This window comes from Pongo pygmaeus, chromosome 1 (genome assembly GCF_028885625.2).
Source record: "Pongo pygmaeus isolate AG05252 chromosome 1, NHGRI_mPonPyg2-v2.0_pri, whole genome shotgun sequence".
Classification (NCBI taxonomy): Eukaryota; Metazoa; Chordata; class Mammalia; order Primates; family Hominidae; genus Pongo; species Pongo pygmaeus.
In genome coordinates this window covers 176,003,293-176,026,618 of record NC_072373.2, presented here as the reverse complement: position 1 = coordinate 176,026,618, position 23,326 = coordinate 176,003,293, and the positions used below count along the sequence as shown (strand labels likewise).

Below are 23,326 nucleotides of genomic sequence, written 5' to 3'. Positions count from 1 at the left end.
GACAACTTACCCAAGGCCATCTGAAAGAATCAGATCTTGTACGTTGGTCATCCAAGTCCAAATCCCATGTACGGCCCACAACACTGCATCTAATGGCAAAGCCCGGCAGGCAGCGGGCACCGGGCAATAACTGCCCACCAACCATCTGCCATTTCCATCCGGTCTATAAAGCTACGGTCTGCCCCTCTCAGAGCTCAAAGCGCTGCAGCAGTACCCCGGAATGTGGGAGAGGCCTGCTCCCCCGCCACTGCCTCCTCTCTCAAACAGCCTTTTGTGACTGGGAAAGAAGGATCAGAGGAAAACCTCAGGCAGCGGCCCCAGGGAGCAGTCGTGCTTCTTAAGGTCAGAGGACTGTGAAACAGAAGTGAAATGTCAGGCGCTTCACCCAAACACACAAAGAGCAGGGGACACAAAACCTGCCCTGGAAGCTGTGCAAACAGCTGTCACCAGGAGGGGACAGGGAATTTGGGAGGCTGGGTCAACCTCGGTCAGACAGGATGCCTTACGACCTATTCTCACTACTGCCACTGCCTGAGCCCTGTTCAGACACAAGCTCCACGGGGGGCAACGGACCCACCCCCACCCCCCGCCGCCCGCCCAACCTCAATCACAGACAGGCAGAAGGAGCTGCCCCACAGCCAGCCAGCAGGGACAGGCTGCAAACTCCTCCAGCTTTGCCTAGAGAGCCACAGGGACTCCGCTATTAAGAAGAGTGTCCCTGCGCTCTCAGGCCCTCTCCCCCGCGCCCACTCTAGAGTGGTCCAGGCCGCAGTCCCACCCCCTGCAATGGGAGCTGTTGCTTACTCTGCCTTCAACAGGCATCTGTTGGGATGTTCTGTGCGTTCAATGCACTAAGACTATGGCAGCGAACCACAGAGACAAAGGTACCAAGTGCCCGCCAGGCACCACTCTGAAAGCACAAGATGTGGTGGGGGAACAATTCCCCAAGAACTCTCTTAAGGTATGGAGCATTTCCTTCTAGTACAGATCTGGAAACTGAGGCTCAGCAATTGCTTGTCTCTTGACCCAAGTCACTTAACTAGTAGGAACTAAGATTCAGTCTCAGCTGTCTTTGGGCTAGTGGCCTTCTGACTTTGCGTTGAGCCCCAAAAAAAGGCAAATACTACAACACAAACCCAGGGCACACATACTTTTATATGCACGCATAAATCACTGAAAACAGACATTTCCGGAAACAATACTTGTGTTTACTCTGTGTAATACGGTTGTTTCTTTTTTGGTAATTACCAGTCATGACCCACTAAGTTGGTTTCATGATGTACTAATGGGTCACAGCTCACAGTTTACAAACAATGCTTCACCATGTGCCCCTTGTCTATCTTCATTAAAACAAGTACTTAACACACTTGATGCCTGGGCAGGAATCAAATCCTTCTCACTTCTCGAGGCTCAGAGCCTTGCTCACTAACCCCAGAATGCATTCAAGACCTGCAATAGGCCCCAGGAATGGGGTGGCAGAAAGGGCAAGTCAAGTTCCTCCCCTCAAGGAGCTTTCATTCCAGAAAGGGGAAGGAAGAGACACAACCTTAACTGAAATAACTCTCCTTCCAGGCAGCTGGTAACAAACGACTAAGAGAGTTACAGAGTTCGTTCCTGGGGAAAAAACAGAAGAGGGATGTCTTCCCATAGGAGTCGTCCTGGCAGGCCTGGTGGAGGCAGCCACATTCCAGGCTAGCACTGGCTCTACAGAAGAATAGTTGGCAGGGGAGGAAAAAACCCTCTCAGGTGGTACGGTACCAAGCGGGAATCATGGTGAAGAGGCCAAAGTGGCTGGGGAAAGCGCCTGTTCCAGATTCCTAGAAAATGAGAAGTCACTAGGAGAGGAGAAAATGGACAGTGATGGGGCAACTTCAAGCCAGGCACAGGCCAGGAGCATCTGTGTGTCCATTCTTTTCTCATCCTCACAAGCACCAGGGCTGGTTTGGAAGCTGCATATGTGACTTGCTCCTCCAATCACTGGGGCAGGGAGAACATAATGTGACTTGCCCCCACAATCCCCCAGGGGTACCTGAAACCCAGGGATTCAGAGAGCTGATCAACGGGAGCCCATGATGGTTCACACTTCACAGGCACACACCTCTCACCCCAACGTCATTCTGCTGGCCCCTTGTTATCAATCACTGAGAACACTGCCCATCAGGAAGCCAGGACTCAGATCAGGCCGGAGGTGAGGTAAGAAAAATGACAGCACAGGCCGGGTGTAGTGGCTCACGCCTATAATCCCAGCACTTTGAGAGGCCCTGACAGTAGGATCCTTTGAAGCCAGAAATTCAAGACCAGCCTAGGCAACAAAGCAAGACCACGTCTCTACAAAACATTAAAAATAAATTTAAAAAAGAAAAATGACAACACACATTTATGCAGAACTTGCACTGTGCTAGGCACTTACATGGTGTGTATGTGTGTAAACTTAATCTTTATGACCTTATAAAGGTATACTTTATTTTTTTATGTTTTTGAGACTGAGTCTCGCTCTATCGCCTAGGATGGAGTGCAGTGATGCAACCTTGGCTCACTGCAACCTCCACCTCCCGGGTTCAAACTATTCTCCTGCCTCAGCCTCCAGAGTAGCTGGGACTACAGGCGCCCAACGCCACGTCTGGCTAATTTTTCTATTCTTAGTAAATACAGGGTTTCATCATGTTGGCCAGGCTGGTCTCTAATTCCTGACCTCAAGTGATTCGCCTGCCTTGGCCTCCCAAAGTGTTGGGATTACAGGAGTTAGCCACTGCACCCGGCCTGGTATACTTTATTAACCCCATTTTCCACCCGAGGAAGTTGAGGCTCAGAGGTTACTTAAGGTGCCCATGTTTGCACAGCTTGTAACTGCAACAAGGCAAAGGAAAGAAAGCATCCTGGACTATTGATTAGGCTTGCAGGCAGGTTTGAGTTCTACTGGAAACTTCACGCAGGGCACCCTTCCCTCTGGGCATGTTTCTTTAGCTACTTGAAAGAACACTAGGTGACCTCCAGTTCCATCACCTGCAATCCTGCTATTTATATCTATGATAAATATATATTTCGTTACAACACAGAGGTGGGACTGTTTACCTCCCCCCACCGCCCCCCCAACTCCATACTGACTGTATCTTGGTCTCTTACAAAAACAAGATCATTCCACACAATTCTTTTTAAGCCCACATCTCATCCTGGACTGCATCTGTCTCTTCAACCAGACAGTGACCATAGTAGGAGGTTGGTAACCTCAAAATATGGTAGTGTCTTATTCTCCTGGTCTGGGGGCCAACTGATCAAGGCCTCAGGGTCACCCCAGGAAGTCAAAAGAAAAAGAAGCCAACGTGGCCAGAACCAGCTTCCTATGGACCTGCCATGGCTGACACTTCCCTTCTCAAGCTCACTGTCTCCTTAAGACTCCCTTTTTTTTTGAGACGGAGTCTGGCTCTGTCCCCCATGCTGGAGTGCAGTGGTGCCATCTCGGCTCACTGCAACCTCCGCCTCCTGGGTTCACACCATTCTCCTGCCTCAGCCTCCCAATTAGCTGGGACTACAGGCGCCCGCCACCATGCCCGGCTAATTTTTTTGTATTTTTAATAGAGATGGGGTTTCACCATGTTAGCCAGGATGGTCTCGATCTCCTGAACCCGTGATCTGCCCGCCTCGGCCTCCCAAAGTGCTGGGATTACAGGCGTGAGCCACCGCGCCCGGCTAAGACTCCTTTTTTTTTTTATTGTATATGGGAATCGCCTTTGTGGGATTCCCACATACCATAAAAGGGGATTCTCTTATACAATAAAAAAAATCAGGCACAGTCTGAGCACCTGCCAGGGCAGGATACACACCAAAGAGAACAGTGCAAGACTCCTCATTTCATCCCTGTTAACAACGACACAGGATTTCACAGCACAACCAACTTTCCCTGGACAGCTTTCCAGCCTCTCTCAAGGCCGTCCCCACGGTGGGCCGCGCCAGGACAACCCTTGAGCCTATTTTACAGTAAAGAGATGGACTTTGAGAAACGAAGGCCACCACAGCTAACAAGGACACGAAGCTGAAGTGCAAATCTAGATTCCTACTGATGCCAAGCTGCATGCCCTCTGGGCCTTACCATTTAGCCATGCAGTGGCCACATGCAGGAGTGGGACAGGACCATTCTGCCCAATACAGATAAGGGGCACAGACATCTCAGGGAAGCATTTATCAGTACCAGTCTGTGACAGGACTGCCAGCTCTGCCCCTTGAGGGGGTGCAGGGGTGAGACATGACAGCAGGGACGGGCGGTGGGGGGTTTAGAATCAATCCTCCCTGGATACTGACGGATGACTGTACTGTATTACTTAACCCTCACAACCACTATGCAAAGGAATCAGCGTTCCCCCATTCTACAGTTGGGAAACCTAAGGCTCCCGGCCAGGAAATGAGGATCCCTGACGATTTCCAGCCAAGAAATGACAGAGTGGAGACTAGAATTCACATGGGAGTCCAAGCCACCAGCCAGAACCCAAACCCTTTAAAATCCAGAGGATTCAAAACTCAGGAAAAGAAATGCAGAACACAGACAGAAACATTGCTAAAACTCATCTTGCCAAGGCTACAAAAATCCCCATTACCGGCCAGGCGTGGTGGCGCACGCCTGCAATCCCAGCACTTTGGGAGGCTGAGGCAGTCAGATCACAATGTCAGGAGTTTGAGACTAGCCTGGCCAAGATGGCGAAACCCCGTCTCTACTAAAAATACAAAAAATTAGCTGGGTGTGGTGGCACGTGCCTGTAATCCCAGCTACTCAGGAGGCTGAGGCAGGAGAATCACTTGAACCCGGGAGGCAGAGGTTGCAGTGAGCCAAGATCGCGCCATTGCGCTCCAGACTGGGTGACAGAGTGAGACTCCATCTCAGAAAGAAAAAAAACAAAAAAACAAAAAAACCCCCATTACCCCAGCGAATCAAAAACAAAAACAAACAATCATGATTGTCTATTTGCTCTAAGAGCTCCCAGCAACATGTATTAAAGAAGTTTATGTGAATCGTCTAATGCACTTGTGCCGTGGTCAGAATTATTACCAAGCTAAAAAAGATTAATTTTTCTAAATACTCTAAACCTTCAGACACTATTATAAAGGCTACAGCTAGTGTAACATTTCTGTTATCTTGGCTGACAGACCCCCAAGCACACACACCTCCCTGCCACTTCTCCCTGTTAAGGCTTAAACACACACTCACATACAGAGGCAGGAAAGCCATGGGAAGGGGGCCAGGCACCCTTGACTGGGGTTCCCCACTCAAGACCCTGCCTCCCTCACAAAATAGAGACGACCTAAGGAACTGTGGGGAGAGCTGGGTGTCTCCCAGCTCCCTCTGAGTGCTGGCTGGCACAGAGCTAACTCTTGGTCCAAGTTTGCAAATGCTTAGCTAACAAAGATGGCATTATGCGAAAGACTGGTGCACACTGCTGGTCTGGGAGTTCAAATGAAGTGACCACTGCCAAAAACTTTGTTTGGGTCCCCACCACTCCCCCCCGCCCCACCTCCCGCCTTGAAATAAAGGGCAAGGATTTGCAATTTGGGGTCTTGCCGCCACTTGAAACCCATTAAGGTGGCTGCACTGCTCGGGTTCTGGCAAAATGCAACTCCAGTTTCTCATTTAATGTTTAATTAGCTACCGATGGAGGAGTCTGGCAGCCTCTGGGGTTAAGAGGAATTGCAGAAAACAGGGCAGGAGCTTAAAGAGGGGCCGCAACCCAAAGCCTATGCTCCAAGGGGAATGGGGAAGAGGGGAAAAAAAAGTGTGTATGTTTTGTGTTTTTAATCTGCCACACAAGGGTGCCAAGGGTCTGAGCCAAAGGCAACGCCGTGAACTTGCCAGGACCTCTGGGCAGCTAGCTAGCCTGGCTTATCACGGGGCAGCACACTCCCCCAGCTCTTTGCAGCCCAGCTGCAGGCCTTCTCCACCTATTCCAGCCTGCACTGCCACCCTCTCATCCCCCTCCCCCGAAAGGGTTCTGGCAGGCATGGACACTCCCTGCCTGGCAGGAACCTCAGCTAAGCACATCCAAGGAGAGCCCTCTCAAATATCACTTTGCTATTTCAAACCCACCAAGGACGCTGGACCCCTGCCACACAGCCACAAATACCTCAGTGCCTGCCCACGCCCACGACTCTGGGGCACTTTCCTACTTTAACCAACCCTCCTCAAGGCAAAGTCTCCCCTCTGCTGAGGGAGGAGTCAGCAGAGTCTTGCTGGGGTGGGAGAGCAGAGTCTTGCTGGGGTGGGAGGACAGGGCCAGGGAGCCAGCCTCACTGAGGTGGAGCACACAACAGCCAAGATGAAAGGGAACTCAGGTCTTCAGAGGAAGGAAACTGAGGCAAGCAAGGAAAATTCATCAAGGTCATGGAACTCCATGTCCATTTCACTCCCAAAGTTCTTCACTGGGAATCAGAGAGGGCTGGGGTTGGAGCAGCTGTCCATGAACCTCCTGAAACCATGCACAAAGTCCCCTTTATGAGGCCTTTCTGGAAATACTGTCCATAACTTTTATCACATTTTCCCCGCCAAAAGTTAAGAGCCGCTGCACCACAACAAACCCCCTTCCCAGAGTTCAGGTCTCGCCTCTGCCAGTGACTCCGCTATTCACCTCGCAGGGACTTCCGTTCAATTCTGTTAAGTTCATTTCTTCAGTGAACATGTCGGGGGGCACCAACCAGCATACCCGGTGCCAGGTATGCTTCAGGTCAACTGCAAATACCTCCCCTCTGTTTCGCAGGGATTCTCTATCAAATAAGTGTCAATAAAAGCTGAGAGGCAGAACTAGAAAGATGGAGGATTTCTAGTCTCAGCTCTGCCAACACCTGGCTGCCTGCCCTTGGACAAGCCACCTAAACTCTAGGTTTCAGTTTCGTCATCTGTAAAATGGGAGTGAGATTTTATAACAAAACCCAACCGACAAGGCAGCTGCAAAGCCCAGCCACAATCACACACATGAAAACATGTTATAAAAAAGTACAGCAGGTATGTGTGGTGTAAGAATCCATCGCTCTTCTCTACTCTCTTTGGCTCAAAGGCCACTCACTTCTTGGCCTTCCAAATTCCACTCATTTCTTGACACCAAAAGGAAAACACAAAATTAGGTACCACATGGAGAAAAAGGATTGCTTGTTGTTTGAGAAGGAACCAAAGACACTTCCCTGCAGGTCCACCCTGGAGTAAGTCAAAGCAGAGAAGGTGGCCAGGACACCACTGGGCGCACAGTAAGAGACACTCATGCAGCTGAAAGTGTCCACTCTACAAAAGGTCAGGACCCAGACAACAGTGTCTAAGAGAACCCAAAGAGATGCCCCAGTGGGATCCCATGGGCTTTTGTCAACACTCTGAGATGCACTGCTCTGGCCTGAGGGTAACAGCAAGGAAATTACAATGGGACCGTGACCCTCCTCCCATGACCCGGGGGGACCTCTTCTGATTTAATGGAAACCAATTTATCAGAAAAGTCCACTCCAGACATGAGTTCCCCCAATGCTCCCGTTGCCCCTGTAAGCACTTCCTACCCACCGAAGACGTGTCTGGTATCCGGGCTGCACAAACTCCCCACACCCTGAGAATCTTTGGATCTCCTTGATAGAAAACAGAAGGTCAGTCAACAGACACTTATTTACACTCTACTGGATTTTCTAAAAAGTAGTTAAGGCAACTAGTCAATTGACTTCATAATCACCTTGTTCAAGAGCACCCGCAATAATTATGTCTCTAAAAGAACACCATCCAAGGCTCACTGACCCCAAGTGACTTACTCATTCTTACCTAACTCCTTCATACAATCAGCACGTGTGCCTGCTACATGGAAGGTACTGTGAGAGCTACAGAGATGAATAGTTCACGGTCTCAACCATGGAAAAAATTAATAGGCTGTCGCCAGAAAGACAACCCTAAGTGAGAAGTTAGGTGGAATAGTGCCAACAAATGGTACTTGCCATGGGCCTGCAGGGCCAAGCCATGTGGTGTTAGAAACACCCATTCCAGAGTCAGTCATGACTCCATGTGTGTGCATTCTAACTACCACTTCCCAGCTGGGAATTAACTGCTGTGTGCCTCAGCTGGTTCATCTGCAAAATGGAGTGAACAACAAGCCTTCTCTCATCGGGTCTCCGGCAGGATATGAGGCACTGAACCTACAGCAGTTAGCAGAGTGGCCTGGCACATGGAAAGCTGCCAAGACAGGCTTTGTATAGGTGGTTTTTATAGATATGGACATGAAGGGGTGATCACAGAATGCAGAAAACTATCTCATAAGTCCTCCAAGAAGGAGGTCTTAAAAGATGAATAGGATTTGAATGGGTAAGAGAGGAATGCATTCCAGGCAAGAGGAAGGAGTCAGCAAGAAGCTACTGTAGTCATTCTAGCAAGAAGGAATGAAGGTTAACTAGACTGTAGCCACAAGAAGCGAGAGACTAGATGAAGACTGGAGAAAGACAAAAAGAAAAGTGGGTTCCTTTTCCTAATTTTCTCAAGTTCTTAGTTTTCCACTTGCTTCTCTGCTGTCACCCCTCCAACTCAATGCTACCCCTTAACTCCTTCATAATCCCCATTCATCACTCCATCCCTCCTCCCACATGCTCTGACTCTCAGGCCACATGATACCAGGTGGAGCCCAATTCAGGAAAAAAGGTTTTTACACCCCACACAAATGAAATGTAGGCCTCAATGAGGGTGACCTCATCTCTTAGTAGCATCTTCTAAATGTCAATGCCAACCTCAGTGATCTCTATACAATTCTACTGCCATTCCTCAGCAAATTACTGAAAGCAAACCCATGTGCAAACTTTCACGGCTGCCATATTGTTTCAAGATGGAAGACTACACCACAAGTTGCCAAAGACGCTCAAATTTATAGAGCACCGAACTTGGTTAAAATCATTAACTTCTCTGAAAAGTACAGGCAAAAAATGGCATAGATATGCTACATCAAGAGAGTGAAAGACCCACCCACCCATCCCCAGATTCTAAAATGAAACTATTTGCATAGCAGTCAAAAACTAACAACAGTGTTGGTTGTTCACAGGTTTAGGAAAAAAACCATGCAAGATTTTTACTAGGTAGAAAGGTCAAATTCATCAACTATTTTTATATGGCTGTGTACCTCTTAGCCTCCCTGAACATCCAGGTCAGGAAACCTTATCACCATGGGATTTTCCTAGAAGAACCACATCATAAGTGAACCGGTGACCTCTCCCTTTCACTACCATGTAAGTTTACCAGACCAGAAGTACCATTCATCAGCTTCTCTTTTTCAGCCCTGAAGAGGGCACAAGAACTGCTCAATTTCCTCAGCGTTACATTCCAAGAGCATTAACTTTTCATTCACAACAAAACTGCATCACATTGAATATTCTCCAAACCAGCAGGCCACCACCTGAGTCTCTAACTCCTCATATTACAGGAGAAATTTTCACCATGAAGACATTGGTGATCATGGGATTTGACCACTTGTGAAATAACCAGATGGGTCTGGTCTCCTAGCCAATTTCCACCTCCACATGCAGGGAACTCAGATGGCTGGGCCAAGCAGGTGGGACCCAACGACGTTCGAGAAACCAACTCCCAAGGACCCATGGTTTCCCAGGACCATTCCTACCCACTGCACACAGAAGAGCAAGACCATTAGATCACCTGCTATATGGACATGCTTAACTGTCTGCAGGGCTAGCAAGAAGAAATGAACAGAGGCTATGGAAGACCTTCAGACACATCCTCTTCCATCTCCCCAAGACAAATCCTAACCCATTTCATCAGATCATCAAGTGTAACTCCAACCCAGGTTTGAAACCCATGTTTGTTTGTTTTTCCTGAAGGGGACTGCTATGGGAGATGAATAGATGGCAGACAACCCTCTCGTAATAATTTCATAAATCTTAAGAAACTCATCCAGGTAGAAAGTGAGTAACAGGGTAGAAAGAACTACAATCTGATGATGTTAACTATCTTCACAAGAATATTTTGGCCACAAGATTATGAACTAGCTGAGGATCTCAGAATACAAATCGTCCTAGCAGATACAGTATGAGCTCACCCACACCAAACACACACACACACACACACACACACCCATAATTTTAAAGATTGCTCTCTGGAAAGTAAAGCAAGAGAGTCCATTCCACCAAATTCTCACTCAACTCCAAAACGCAAGTTTCCTATTGGCTTTTGTTTGTTACAATTTCTCCTCAAACCAACACTAAAGAGGCTTAGTCCCCTCTCAACTAACTGTCCACTCTTAACATAAGTCTCACATAGTTCTGAGTCCTGTACAACACCATTTAATTCTCTGGATAGATATCTACACAATTTTGCACAATGACAACATTATGAAACACCGTTCACCAAGTTAGAACGCTGCTGGAGAAGGGTACCATTGGGAGGGCTGCAGAGAGGTGGGCAGGGGAACAGAAAGAAAGGCAAGGAGCAAATAAAGACCACTGCCAACTGGCTGTGTATTTGCTTTTCGTACTAGAGAAGTTAGAGCTATCCAACCCTATAATTATTGCTAGGATTAAAAATGTGTTACTCACATAATCATGAAAGGCTTTTGCTTCACTTGAATGTTCACAAGTGTCTCTCCTTTCAGGAGCTGCACAGTAAAGGTCCCAAAATACACTGCAAGGAGGAAAATAAAATAAGGTCAGGTTACTAATTATTACTTGTGTACACAACGGCAAGTGCACAATGCATGGCGCTAACAGTACTAGGTCTCCCAAAGGCTCAATCCCACCTTATCAGCTCTCATTGGGCAAACAGCCTAGAAAACAAAACACATCCAACTTCTGGCAAGCCAGCCATTAGTAATTGCAGTAATAGTTTTTACATATCAAATACCTACTACGTGCCGGATGCCTCACACCCGTATTACTTGTGTCTACCATATACTGTAAGGTACGCAATTTTCTCTCCACTTTACGCAGGGGGCAACTGAAGCTCCAAGGGGTTAGTAGAACCTACTCATGGATGCCCTAGGAGGATGAACGCAAATGTGGACGAGAATCCATACTGTTCTAATCTGTTTCCTTTTTACCACCCAAACCAAAATGGCTGCATATCCTAAAAAAGGTTCAAGTGCCAAAGTCAGAACACAACTATGATTCATATATGCAGCAATTTGGGAGACTCTGGCAATAGGAACTTTACAGGTTCTTAATCCCAGAGCCCGCACCTCCACCCTTCCCACCTCACCCCCACTCCCACCCAAGCCCTCCCTCAAGAAATTCTTATTCAAGAACCACTCCTCCCTCCATACACCAAAAAACACAGATCAGTTAGGCAAAGGACAGGTCATGGACAACCAAGTATCCAGTCCTTTCACATTGCAGTAGAGGGCCCTCTTCACAGAAGCACCTGTCAGCAAAGGGAAAGAAGGAAGCAGGCCTAGAAATGCCTGCCTCACCCCGCACTAAAGATTTTGTATGGTCACTCCAACATTCTGTATTAAAACGAGAACAGACATACAAGTCCTATGTCAACCAATAAAGCCCTATTCAAACACGGAGTTGTCACTGATATTAACAAGGGACCTAAGAAACTCCCCAAATCAGGAGCCTGAGGCCCAGGGACAGAACAAGCTTAAAGGGTAAAGTGGGCACCAAAACCAAAGTCCGACTCCGGGTCCACTACTCTTGTCCTTGTCACAAACAGCCACCTCTGCAAGTCATCAGACAAGCATCTCACTCAAGGTGTGAATAATGCAGGCTGCCCCTCACCGGACAAGCTCCACTGCTTCCTCCCGCTCGCGAAAGCCTGGGTCATTTGCTCAGTGTCAAATCGCACAAACCAACTTCTACCAAACAGGACCACAGCCACTCAAAGCCACCACCGCCCGGGCCTAACACAACAGACTCTACGTTCCTGCGGCTGAGATAAGGATGGAGAAGTTTCAGGAGATTCTGGATATAACAGGAAAATCAGGACTTCTACTAGCTGCAGAGGGGGGCTAGAGAACATTCCTTTCTGTCTTCTGGAACCGTACACATCTGATTACCTCCTCCACACGTTAAAGGTTTCTAACACGACAAATTCCCCGGCCCCTTCACTCATAAGCCTAAGTAACCTTCAATCATAAACCTAAGTTTCCACAAGATCCAAGCCGCTCAGAGCCGCCAACCCCATCCACACACTCCCTCCAAAAACAGCCACAGAAAGCCTATCACCCACTCCTACAGGTGGAATCCTTCCGCCACACAAATGCCTCCAAGACCGGCAGTTCCGAGGCTGGCAGAAGTAATTAAAAACTCATTTTCTCTGTACAAGTTAGAACAGACACTTCATCCTCCTGCTGTTCTAAGGGACTTAAAACAGTAACCTGAGCTGGCAGGTAAACCCGCTAAGATCCCAACGACAGGAGACAGGACACACCGTTTTGCTGAACTCCATCAAAATATCAAAAGGCACTCTGCTTTCTTTTCTTTTTCAAAAGGATGTCAAAGACTCCACCAGTCAGTCCCACAAAACACCCGGGTCATATACTTAGGGCAACTGGCTCCGGCTGACCCTAAGCTCTCTCTTGGCTCTCGTATACCCAACACAGAGACCAGACCTGCGGTGGCCCCACACCCAAAGGACACAGAGACCTGGTTAGAGAGTCACAGAGAGTGGGAGCCCCTAACTGCAGACACTGTGAGGTCGACTCTGACCTCACAGTTAAGGTTCTGCGTAAAACAACACTTTGTGGTTTTAGTGGGGGAGGGGGGCGGGGAGCTCCCAGAGGAAAGGAAGGACCAGTCAGTCTGAATCAGTATCTTTAAAGGAAGTGGCAGCCCTTTCTTGCTTTTTCTCAGGGTGCCTGGAAAAAGCCCCGGTAGATGTCCTCTCTTAAGGTTGTGAGCTCCCGAGGAAAAAAAGGAAGGAACAGGCTAGTTGTAAAACAGACCTGGTATCCCCTCCACGCCGCCCCACCCCCACTCCTCTAATTAAAGCAACATGCAGAATTGACAAAAATCCTCCAATGTTTTTTCAAACCCCCTGCCTAGAGCCCCAGAGAGAGATGTAAAAGTAAGGAGTTTCTACCCCAACACCACAGATGGTTTTGTCGTTTTCCCCCCAAAACTTCAGGTAACATCCTCTTCTGCCCTTTTCCTCCTTGGCCAGCTGGGCCGGAGTGCCTCGAGGTGCCCCGCTCTGTGCAACGCAGAGGGCCACAGGGCGGAGGGCCTGCTCCAGGCCTCCCTTCTTTGTTCACTTGGACCCAGGGCTCAGAACAAAACAAACACACATGCAAAACTATCACACAAACTTACCACCACCACGAGTGCAAAAACCCAGGCGGTTCTCCCAACGTGATGTTTTTTTCCCATCGAATCTGGAAAGGTAAGAGCAGAGGCAGCTTAGAGGAGCAGAGACGGGGTGGGCTGGGGGTTTCCCAGAGCCAAAAGGCTGGGAAGACCAACTAACAATAAATGCCAAAAGGTGATAAAAATTCAAAATGGTGGCCACAGTGGCTGCTCCTGAAAACAAAGGCTCTAAGAATAGTGGGGAGGGGGTGTCAAGAAATTGGATGCTGGGGGGAGTCCCACTCACCTCCGATAAGAAGGTCTGTGCAGATTTCTGTGCTCCTACGTGCAGTAAATATTCATAGACGTATAAAGCTAACCTGGAAAGTGGACAGGGGGCAAAGAGAGAGAGGGAAAGGCGTCAGATCCCACCGGCGCTCTCCAGGACCTTGCCAGCAGTCTTTGAGCCCTGTCTGCGCTGTCCCATTGTGGCCCCGACCAGAGGTAAGCAGCTAACTCACCCCAAACAGGGTCGCCAGGTGCAAACAGTTAGGGGGTGGGGACCAGGGAATGCGTTACCTCAAACAGCGAGGGATGGAGAGCAGCCTCCAAACTTGAACTTCCAAGTGGCGTCGCGGGCAAACCCACCTAGGTTCCTCAAACTCGCAAGCCACTCGACCCCACAGCCACCCTGCCTTTCCCGACGCACTCCTCGCTACGCTCTCGCCAGCTTTGGAGGTCCGAGGAGACTCGGCCCTGGACTCCGGGTGCTTGGCGCGCTCTGGAGAGGGCAGCAAAGCGCCACCCTCATTACCTCCCCCCAAACAACTGTGCCCCAAGCCTGGGGCCAAGTCGGCGCCACCGTCGCTGCCCAGCCCGGCGTCCGAGGACGTGGAGCCGGTGACGAAGCCGAGGGCAGGGAAGGGAAAGCGCTCCCGGCCGAACAAAGCCCCCGGCACGCACTCCTCACGCCGCGGGCGGACAAAAGGAGGCTTCGGGGCTGCAGAAGCCACGCGCCCCCTGCCCGCGCCCGGTGGGCAAAGTGCGGCCACCGCGGCGAGCGCCCGGCTGGGGAGAACGTCCAGGCTCGCAGCGGGACCTCGCCCACCACTCACTGCGGGCCCCCGCGCCCGGCCCGCGCCACGGCCACCAAGTACCCCCTCCGGCGGCTCCCCCCGCCGCCCCTTCCCCGATCCCCCAACCTCCGCCGGCTCCCAACAATGGGCTCTCCTACGCCGCCCGCCGCGGCCTCGGGGAAGGGGCCAGGCAGGCGGCGCCTGGACCCGGGGACCCGAGGGCGCAGCAGCCTCCGGCCCCCGCCCACCTGCCTCCCACCGCCCGCCCGCAGCCCGGCGGCGGCGCGGCCGCCACTTGCAAAATAGAGCTTACTTTTCCCGAGCCTGCCCATCCGAGGGCACCGCCGAGCCTTTGCCTTTGGCAAACATGGTTTGCGGAGAAGAGGGCGCCGAGCCTCGCCGCTGCCGCCGCCGCCGCCGCCGCTACCGCTCCGGCTCTCCCGAGCTGCCCCTCGCTGCCGGCCCCCTCCCCGGCGCTCGCTCGCTGTCTCGCTCGCTGGCGCTCTCCTCGCCGCGCTCCCCTCCCTCCCCCCCAGGCGCTGGCTCCGCGCTCTTTCCAGCTGTCAAAGCGTCAGCCCCGGCCGCGGCCCCATCGCCCTGGAACTCCTTCCGCGCCGGCTCGGCCTGGGGGTGCCGCCGCCGCCGCCCGCACGGCCGCCCGCTCTCCGCTCGCTCGCGCGCCCGCCCGGCTCCGCCTGCGCCGCCCTCTGCGCCTCCAGCACCGCTGCCGCCGCCGCCGCCGCCGCTGGTCTACTTGGAGCTCAACCGAACGTGGCTACCCGGGCGAGGGAGCGAGGCGGGCGGCAACGTTCCGCGATGGATGGCCGCCTCGGCCAATCGGCGCACGCGGGGGCGGGCCCGGGCCGGCCGGGAGGGACGCCCTGACAGCGCCGGCCGCGGCAGTCCCCGCTGCGGCCGCCTCCGCGGAGCCGCTGTCTGCTCCTGCGGGCGAACTGGGGGCGTCCGGGGGCGCGAGCCTCTCTTTCTGTCGCCGGGGCGGGGGGCGACGTGGATCGGGCTGGGGGCACCCTGGTCTCCTCGCCCCAGAGAGGAGGGGGATCTGACCGGCGCTCCCCGCGGCGTGGACCACTGGGGGCCAGGGGGGCGCTGCGGCAGCGTCCGATGGGAGGGGGCGCAGACCCCCAAGCGGTCGCCGCTCGTTCCCTCCCGCCCCGTCCCTTTCCCTTATCTGCCCCTCAGCTACCCGCCCCCCGCTGCGGCCCGCACCAGCCCAGCCCTTATCTCGTCCTCCGCTCTCGGTTGTCCTCCTCCTAGGCTCCGACCCCGACCCCCTCCCCACACTCCAGCCCGGCCCCCAGCCCGCCCCGCCCCCGGGCCTCACTCTCGCCCAGTCTGGCTTCCGAGCGCCGGGCCCGGAGCTCCACGCTGAGAGCTGGGCAGCTCAAGCCGGCGCCGAGGCGCGCGGCTGTTCCTTTACTAGATCATTAAAATACTTTGGAAAACCCCAAAGTGGAGCCGCGCGAAAATGGCCCTTGGCGTGCTTTGGGGAGCCGGGGGGAGGGGCTGGGGACAGGGGACTTGAACTAAGAGGAAGGAGAGTGATTTCTCCCAAATTTCCAAGGTTTGCGAGTCCTGGCAAGTTAGCCCCTCGGCTTCTCCACGGGAAAGGGTGTCACTCGGGGATGGGGGTCGTCACCTGGGCGGTCCGCGACGCGGAATGCGCGCCACAGAAATCTGCAAACTTCAAATAAATGGAGCTAAATTGGGGAGTAAGGGGACGAGAGTCAGGCGTAGGGGGAGGGGAAGCTTCCATTGTCAGTGACCCAGGTGTACAATGGGAAATTGAGGGGGGGGCTGGCAGAGTGACCCAGCTATTTGCTGCTGACTCTTTTCTGCCCACGCCGAGAACCCAGAAGACACACTGCGTGCCCCTCGTTGGGGACTCTTAAGACCAGATACCGGCGAAATAGGGGAAGGCTCCCCCATTTTCAGACTGTTTTTAGAGAGCGGATCTCTTTAAATGTGATAAAACACTGTCGGCACTGTCTCTTTAAAAGAGTCAAGCAGAAAAAGCTGTGTAAGCGCTGATTGGCTGCCTGTTTGGATACATCTTTAGGGGAGCCTTGAAACTGTTAGCCTAGGTTGATTTTTTTTTTTTTTTTTTTTAAACTGCGCTGTTCCAATAAACAAGTAACGCCCCTCCCCCTAACATGCCTCGCACCAAACAATTAAAGGATAGGTCAGTGTCCTGGGGAAAACACGTTTCAAGTAGGAAAACTCAGAACTAGATTTCAACAAAATAAACAATAATTCCCTACCATTAAAGTTTGCTTATTTTGATCTGTAGAAGAGAGAAAAGGGGCTTTTAAAAGAAATGCCCCGCAGCAAAAGGATCTGCATTGGTTCAGGAAGGAGACTCTGGGTGCATTTTTGGAATAATGTTCTACTCAATGTAACAACCTCCCTAAATTAGACTACAGCCAGGCCCTGCGGACACCTCTGGACTCACTCTGCTCCCTTCCAGGACCCAGCGCTCACAGGGGAAAGGGGCAGAAAAAAGGAACGCTGAGACCTAGTTTATGGGCGTCTGTGCGCTAGTCCCTATTTTAAAGGTTGTTTCGTGAATGAGGGAAGCATGGAGGTTGGGAGTTGGAATACAAGGATAGGGGAAAGAAGGAAATAATTACAGTTATTTTTTCCCCTAGGCGGTTTAATTTAATAGGGCTAACTTAAGGTACCTTAGAGCCCACACTAATTAAATTGGCCTGCTCATAGCCTTCCCCTGGACTTCTTTCTATTTTGAATGGGCTAGGAATGGCCAGGGATGGCTTGTCAACAGACTGACTCATAAGAAGCCTGACTCATCTTGTGTCTGCAAGGCCCACAAATTAGGAGTATCGGTTTGGTCCTGGCTTAAAAAAAGAAGACACTGCCCTTCTCCGGCCCTACTATGACCCAGGACTCTACCAGATTGGCCATAGCCCTTTCAACTTCATGGCTGCAACACAAGCGTATCTATTTGAGCATCAGTTTCTTCATCTGTCAAATGGCAAAGGGAGGTTAGAAGATCTACAGTATCTCTTGATAATCTGATGTGCTACAATGTTAAGATTTCCCTTCTATATTTTTCTCTCCCTCCCACCACCCTGGAAAAAGGACTAGCACCTCCTTTCCAAACATGTGGCAAGAAGAGAGGGGTAGGGTTCAGAGATCCTGTGCCAGGCACTCTGTGGTCAGCCCTTTGCTGGAACTTGACACAACAAAGCTGCACGATGGTTGGTAGATTCCTTGTTGGAGCTAAAAGAGATGGTGAGAGGGCCCGGGCAGAGAGAGCAGGGAAAGGGTCTTAGCCACCCCTCACCCCTGCTGGTTAGAAGATTGCTGAGGGGTTCTCTGGAAGCAGGACCACTCAGCAGCCCTAAGTAGGTGTGTGGCTGCTGGCACAATTATCCAAAATGTGGTCAGATCAGAAGCAAGTCCAAACACCCATGAACAGCATTCAAGGCCCCAGTCTACCTTTCCCCTCTGGATCCCCCCAGGCCACATCTTTGGGCCTGAAGTCTGTCTTCCTGGAATGCTTCCTGCCCCAGTTCCCTTCTTCTACCATCCTTTAAGGCTAACATCCCCTCCCTCCAGTGCCATCTCCTCCACAAAAACCTTCCTGCTTTTCACTCCTGAAGTGAAACCTCTCCTTCTGTCCCTCCAATCTTATCTCGTTTTGCTGGCACCATTCATTCTCCCCATTGTTGTAGCCACTTGTTTACTGTCTGTCTCCCCCACCAGACTGGGAGGGTAGGATCTCAGTTTGAGTTATCTGTATATCTCCAGCACACAGCGCAGGCTCAATACCTGTGTATGTTAACATTCAGTGTAGGCACCAGGAGCCCCCAGGGACCGAGAGAGAGGGAAAACTCACCCCAGCCCCAAAGTACTGGACCCAGTAGGGAGATAAGGAACGGACACCACCAACAATAGGGTTAGATAAGGCCACTCCCTCAGCTCAGCCACACCCTCCTAAGCTACAGCCACCTGGAACTCTGTACTTTCAGTTTCCAGAATGGCTATGCCATTTCACACAGCCACCCTGACTCATATTCTCTCTGTCTCTCTATCCCCCATCTTTCTCTTGCCTCCCTCCCTTCCTTTTTTTCTTTTCCATCTTTCTTTTAGGACCTGCTTATTGAATGCCTACTATATACCACACGCTGTTCTAGGCCTTGGGAGATAAACCAGACAAAAATCCTTACCCCGTGGAGCTAACACTGTAGTGAAGTCCCCTGGCCAAAGCCCCCTCCGGTGACAGACTCCCACTAACACTTCTCAGATCCAGCCTGGGCAGGCAGTGTCTCCTTCAGAGAGCCTTCCCAGATCCCCCCTCCGAACTCCCAGTTCGGGGCAGGTGTGCCTTCCGTGTCCCCACTGCATGGGTGTGGTTCAGGGGTGCATTTTCCCAACGGGAATATGACTCCTTAGGGTCAGGGAATGATCATCATTCTCTGGGGCACCCTCAGTACCCACTAACATGGTGAAAGGAACAGAAGGACAGATGAACTGGGTGACCAGATGTTGCAGGACATGCAGGTGAGGTGGGAGCGAAGACGGAGAGGTGAATTCCAAGCTTAGGCTAGAGGGGCCGCTCCTTCCTCTCTTGGCAGCCAGCAACTAGGGCAGCAGGAATCCTGGGCTCTGGCACCAGATGGATGGGGTCCAGGCCTCCAGAAGGAGGAGGTTAAAGGAAAGGGACTTCAGGCCCATGAACTCAACCCAGGAGACTGTGCTTGCCAAGGATGCCAGAAGACCTTGTTCCCTTTCCCTGGTTCAAAGCTCTCTTTCAGTACTCCTCACAGCTGCTAGGAGGATGGATGCAAGCTCCCGCTGGGGCCTGTTTCAATGGAAGCTGAGTATGCAGCCCGCTTCTGCACCCAGCACACTCAGTCCTAGAATTGCACGGGGGACACCTCTGATCAAAGCCTTCGGGCTGGTCAGCTCTGGCTTTAGCAGAAGTTTCCCTGAGGGATCAGGGGCCTCCACAGGAGGAATACAAAATCCAACACCCAAAGACCTGGCTTCACTGCCTCGCTGGCAGACTTTGGGCAAGTGACCTTCCCCTCCGAGCCTCAGTGTCCTCTCTGTGCAATGAGTATGTTAATGCCTGTGCCAAAGGCAGGCTGGGAGGACAAAGAGAGTTAAGTGATGGGGCATCGCCCACTAGGCTATTAGTCAGTGTTGGCTGAACCCAAGGTTCTGATGATGGAGAGTAGCTGCTTGGGATGGGTGTTTGGGGGCTCAAGGGAGACAGTAATTGGGGAAATGTTTCGAAAATTGAAAAAGATGATTACTCATGGCCAGCAAACAGAGAAGTGCTAAGAAAGAAGTAGATTTAAATTTAAAATCAAATGTGTTTTGAAATGTCTTTCAATGGACACATCCTTCTCCTGAGCCAATTGGTCATATAGCAAAACAGGCTTCAAGTATGGAATGGGTTAGTATAGAATGGGTTAGTTCCATCTGAAAGCACCCATGTGCTCAGCCTTGTTTTGTTTTGTTTTTTTCCTACCTATTTCCTTCATAAGAATTTAAGCATTTGAGCTGGGCACGGTGGCTCACACCTGTAATCTCAGCACTTTGGGCTGCCAAGGCGGGCAGATCATGAGGTCAAGAGTTCGAGACCAGCCCGGCCAACATGGTGAAACCCCATCTCTACTAAGAATAGAAAAATTAGCCGGGCACGGTGGCATGTGCCTGTAATCTCAGCTACTCGGGTGGCTGGGGCAGGAGAATCACTTGAACCCAGGAGGCGGAGGTTGCAGTGAGCCGAATTCGCACCACTGCACTCCATCCTGAGCGACAGAGCAATACTCCGTCTTGAAAAAAAAGAAAAAAAAAGAATTTAAGTACTCTGACAGGCCATGATGGCTCATGTCTGTAATCCCAGCACTTTGGGAGTCCGAGGCGGGAGGATCACTTGAGCCAGGGACGCTGGGAAGTACAAGAAAGCAGAAGGCTGCCGGGCGCAGTGGTTCACGCCTGTAATCCTGGCACTTGTGGAGGCCGAGGCAGGCAGATCGCGAGGTCAGGAGATCGAGACCATCCTGGCTAACACGGTGAAACCCTGTCTCTACTGAAAATACAAAACATTAGCCAGGCATGGTGGCGGGCGCCTGCAGTCCCAGCTACTTAGGAGGCTGAGGCAGGAGAAAGGCATGAACACAGGAGGCGGAGCTTGTGCCACTGCAGGAGGTGGAGCTTGTGCCACTGCACTCCAGCCCTGGGGGACAGAGCTAGACTCCGTCTCAAAAAAAAAAAAAAAAAAAAAGCAGAAGGCAAGGCCCTATCCCGGGTAGCTGGGGAGAGGAACCTGACATCCACCACGGCCTCTCCCAACTCCACCTCACCAGAGTGCCCTAGCCTCTGAGTTCCCTCAATCTGGGACGAGCACGGCTCTATTTTCATTCACTTGCCAAAACTTTGCTCTTGCTGGTCACTCTTCTCCCAGGTAAAGGCTTCACTCCCGCCTCATTTCCTCCAGGTCAAATCACCAGAGCCCCTCCTAAAGGAACCTCTTTAGAATGACAGCTGCCCTCGGCCAGGCGTGGTAGCCTGTGCCTGTAGTCCCAGCTACTCAGGAGGCTGAGGCAGAAGAATCGCTTGAACCCAGGAGGTAGAGATTGCAGTGAGCCAAGATCATGCCACTGCACTCCAGCCAGGGCGACAGAACGAAACTCTGTTTCAAAAAAATTTAAAAATAAATAAATTAAATAAATAATAAAGGAATGTAGTTCTGATACAGTCTACAGCATGGATGAACGTTGAAGACATTATGCTAAATGAAATCAGGCAGACACAAAAGGACAAATACTCTACGATTCCAGTCATATGAAGTACCTAGAATAGTCAAATTCAGAGAGACAGAGTAGAAAGGTGGTTGCCAGAGCCTGGGGGAGGAGGGAGTGGGGAGTTAGCTTTTAATGATAATAGAGCTTCAGTTTGGGAAGATGAAAAAGATCTGGAAATGGATGATGATTCCATTGGTTACACAATAATGTGAATACACTCAATGCCACTGAAGTGTACGCTATAAAACAGTTACAATGGTAAATTTTGTTATATATATTTTACTGCAATATATATTTTTTTGAGACAGAGTCTTGCTGTGTCGCTCAGGTTGGAGTGCAGTGGCGCGATCTCAGCTCACTGCAGCCTCTGTCTCGCAGATTCCAGCGATTCTCTTGCCTCAGCCTCCTGGGTAGCTGGGATTACAGGTGCACGCCACCACGCCCAGCTAATTTTTGTATTTTTAGTAGAGACAGAGTTTCAACATGTTAGCCAGGCTGGTCTCAAACTCCTGACCTCGTGATCCACCCACCTCAGCCTCCCAAAGTGCTGGGATTACAGGTGTGAGCCACCGTGCCTGGCCTGCAATTTTTTAAAAAACTAAAAAGAGAGGGGTGATGACCCAAGCATCACATGTGGGAAAGACTTACGGACATGGTGCAGAATGGCGCAGCACACCCCTGTCTGAGTATCAGAGGTTCCCATGCTCCTGAAACCCTCTCCTCACACAGCTTCAGGGCTCCACTCTCTCCTGGTTTTCCCTCTTCCTCTCGGGCTATTCTTCCTGTTATCCTTTAACGGATTCTTTTTTCTCCAGCCTCCTCTAAAAATTTTATTAGTCAAACTGTTGCTGATACAGTGTTACATAACACACAGCCCCCAAATCTCAGTGGCTTATAATAAAAGCCATTTATTTCTCACTCACAGGTCTGCAGTCAACTGGGCAGCTCTGCTTCAGGGTACAGCTTGAGTCTGTCCCATGGGTCTCCCATTCTGGGGCACAGGCTGAAGGGCAGAGGCTGTCTGGCATGTTCTTTCCAGAGTAAAAGGAGCTCCAGAGGCCAGGCCACCTCATGCAAGCCTCACATCCGCTCCCAAGTCACATGGCCAAGCCCAGCATCAATGGGGCCGGGAGGAGGAGTGAATGTTTGCTGAACAGTAGTAAAATCTACGACAGATGGGCTTCTCTCAGGCTCTGTCCTGGACCTTCTCTGTCTGTTTGGGCAAGTTCACATGGCACTGATTGCACCTGAACTTCAATGACAATGACTCCTGAATCCATCCCACTGGCGCAGACCCTTTTTCTTAGCCCCAAAGCCATGTGTGTTCAGTTACAGAGCATTTCCATCTGCCTGTCTCTCTGATACCTCAAAGTCCATGTCTCCAGAGCCGGCCTCATTATTTCTCCCCATCCAATTCCTGTAGTCAATCTCCATTTCTGTACCTGGCACCAATACCCTCCTACTGGGTGAGGAGAGCACACAGAAGGTGCCGTGTTTACCAGATCCAGCTGGCCAAGCTTGGCACTGGCTAGGAGTAAGAAAGAGGAGGAGCAGAGACCGGCCCCATGGTGTGTGGTAAAGATGGTTGGGTCCAGCCCTGAATTGTTGCATAGCCCCTAACTGGTCTCCCTGCCTTCAGAACACTCCCCTTCACCCTCCCTTCCCCAGCCAGAGGGATGTGTTTAAGGCACAGGTCTGACCATGTCACGCTCCTGCTTAAAACTCTTTGGGGAATCGCCATTTTATCCAAAATGAAGCCCAAATTCCGCAGCAAAAAGATTCAAGGTCCTTCATGATCTGGCCCTATCTCCCTCCACAGCCCGTTGCTTGTTGGGGATTGTCCTGGATGTGGGGGATGGATGTGTGAACAAGAGAGCTGTGGTCCCTGCTCCCTGGAGGTTTGTCACCTGTGGGGAAGCAGATGACTCCATTAGTACCTACAAGATCCAACGTGACAAGGGTGGTGATGGAACACACAGGCCCCCGTGGGCACAGTGCAGGGACGCTAGGCTGCCCCAGGGCGTCAAGGAAGGCAGCTGGAGGAGGTGACCTTCCTTCCTCTGGCTGTAATGGGAATGGATGATGCTATCAGGAGGAAGCTAGAGACAGGCTCCTAGGTTTACCAGCAGGGCTGATGCAGGAGGAGCCAGTGAAGGAGACCAAGGAGGACTGCCCAGAGCCGCAGATGAGGAGGCAGCCCCGGGAAGACAGCGCTTCCAGGAGAGAGTGGCC

General features: G+C 51.3%; 1 protein-coding gene and 1 long non-coding RNA gene across 3 annotated transcripts in view; both read right to left on the bottom strand.

Moving 5' to 3' along the window:
- SSBP3 (single stranded DNA binding protein 3) overlaps positions 1-15,353 on the bottom strand; it is a 178,290-nt gene extending 162,937 nt beyond the window's left edge. The window contains exons 1-4 of one of the 2 annotated variants that reach the window (XM_054486850.2): positions 14,611-15,353; positions 13,529-13,601; positions 13,249-13,310; positions 10,534-10,618 (exon numbers count right to left, since the gene is read on the bottom strand). In XM_054486850.2, coding sequence (XP_054342825.1) covers positions 10,534-10,618; positions 13,249-13,310; positions 13,529-13,601; positions 14,611-14,666 — 276 coding nt within the window. In that variant the 5' untranslated portion in view covers positions 14,667-15,353. The remainder of the gene's footprint in view (positions 1-10,533; positions 10,619-13,248; positions 13,311-13,528; positions 13,602-14,610) is intronic. The other variant, XM_054486879.2, reaches the window with a different exon arrangement.
- Positions 15,354-21,459: 6,106 nt separating this feature from the next.
- On the bottom strand, positions 21,460-22,118 carry LOC134738630 (uncharacterized). Its single transcript, XR_010124509.1, has 3 exons — positions 22,018-22,118; positions 21,743-21,915; positions 21,460-21,540 (listed from the first exon to the last, which is right to left on the bottom strand). It is a non-coding gene; the product is annotated as an uncharacterized LOC134738630 (long non-coding RNA).
- Between the last annotated feature and the right edge of the window lie 1,208 nt (positions 22,119-23,326).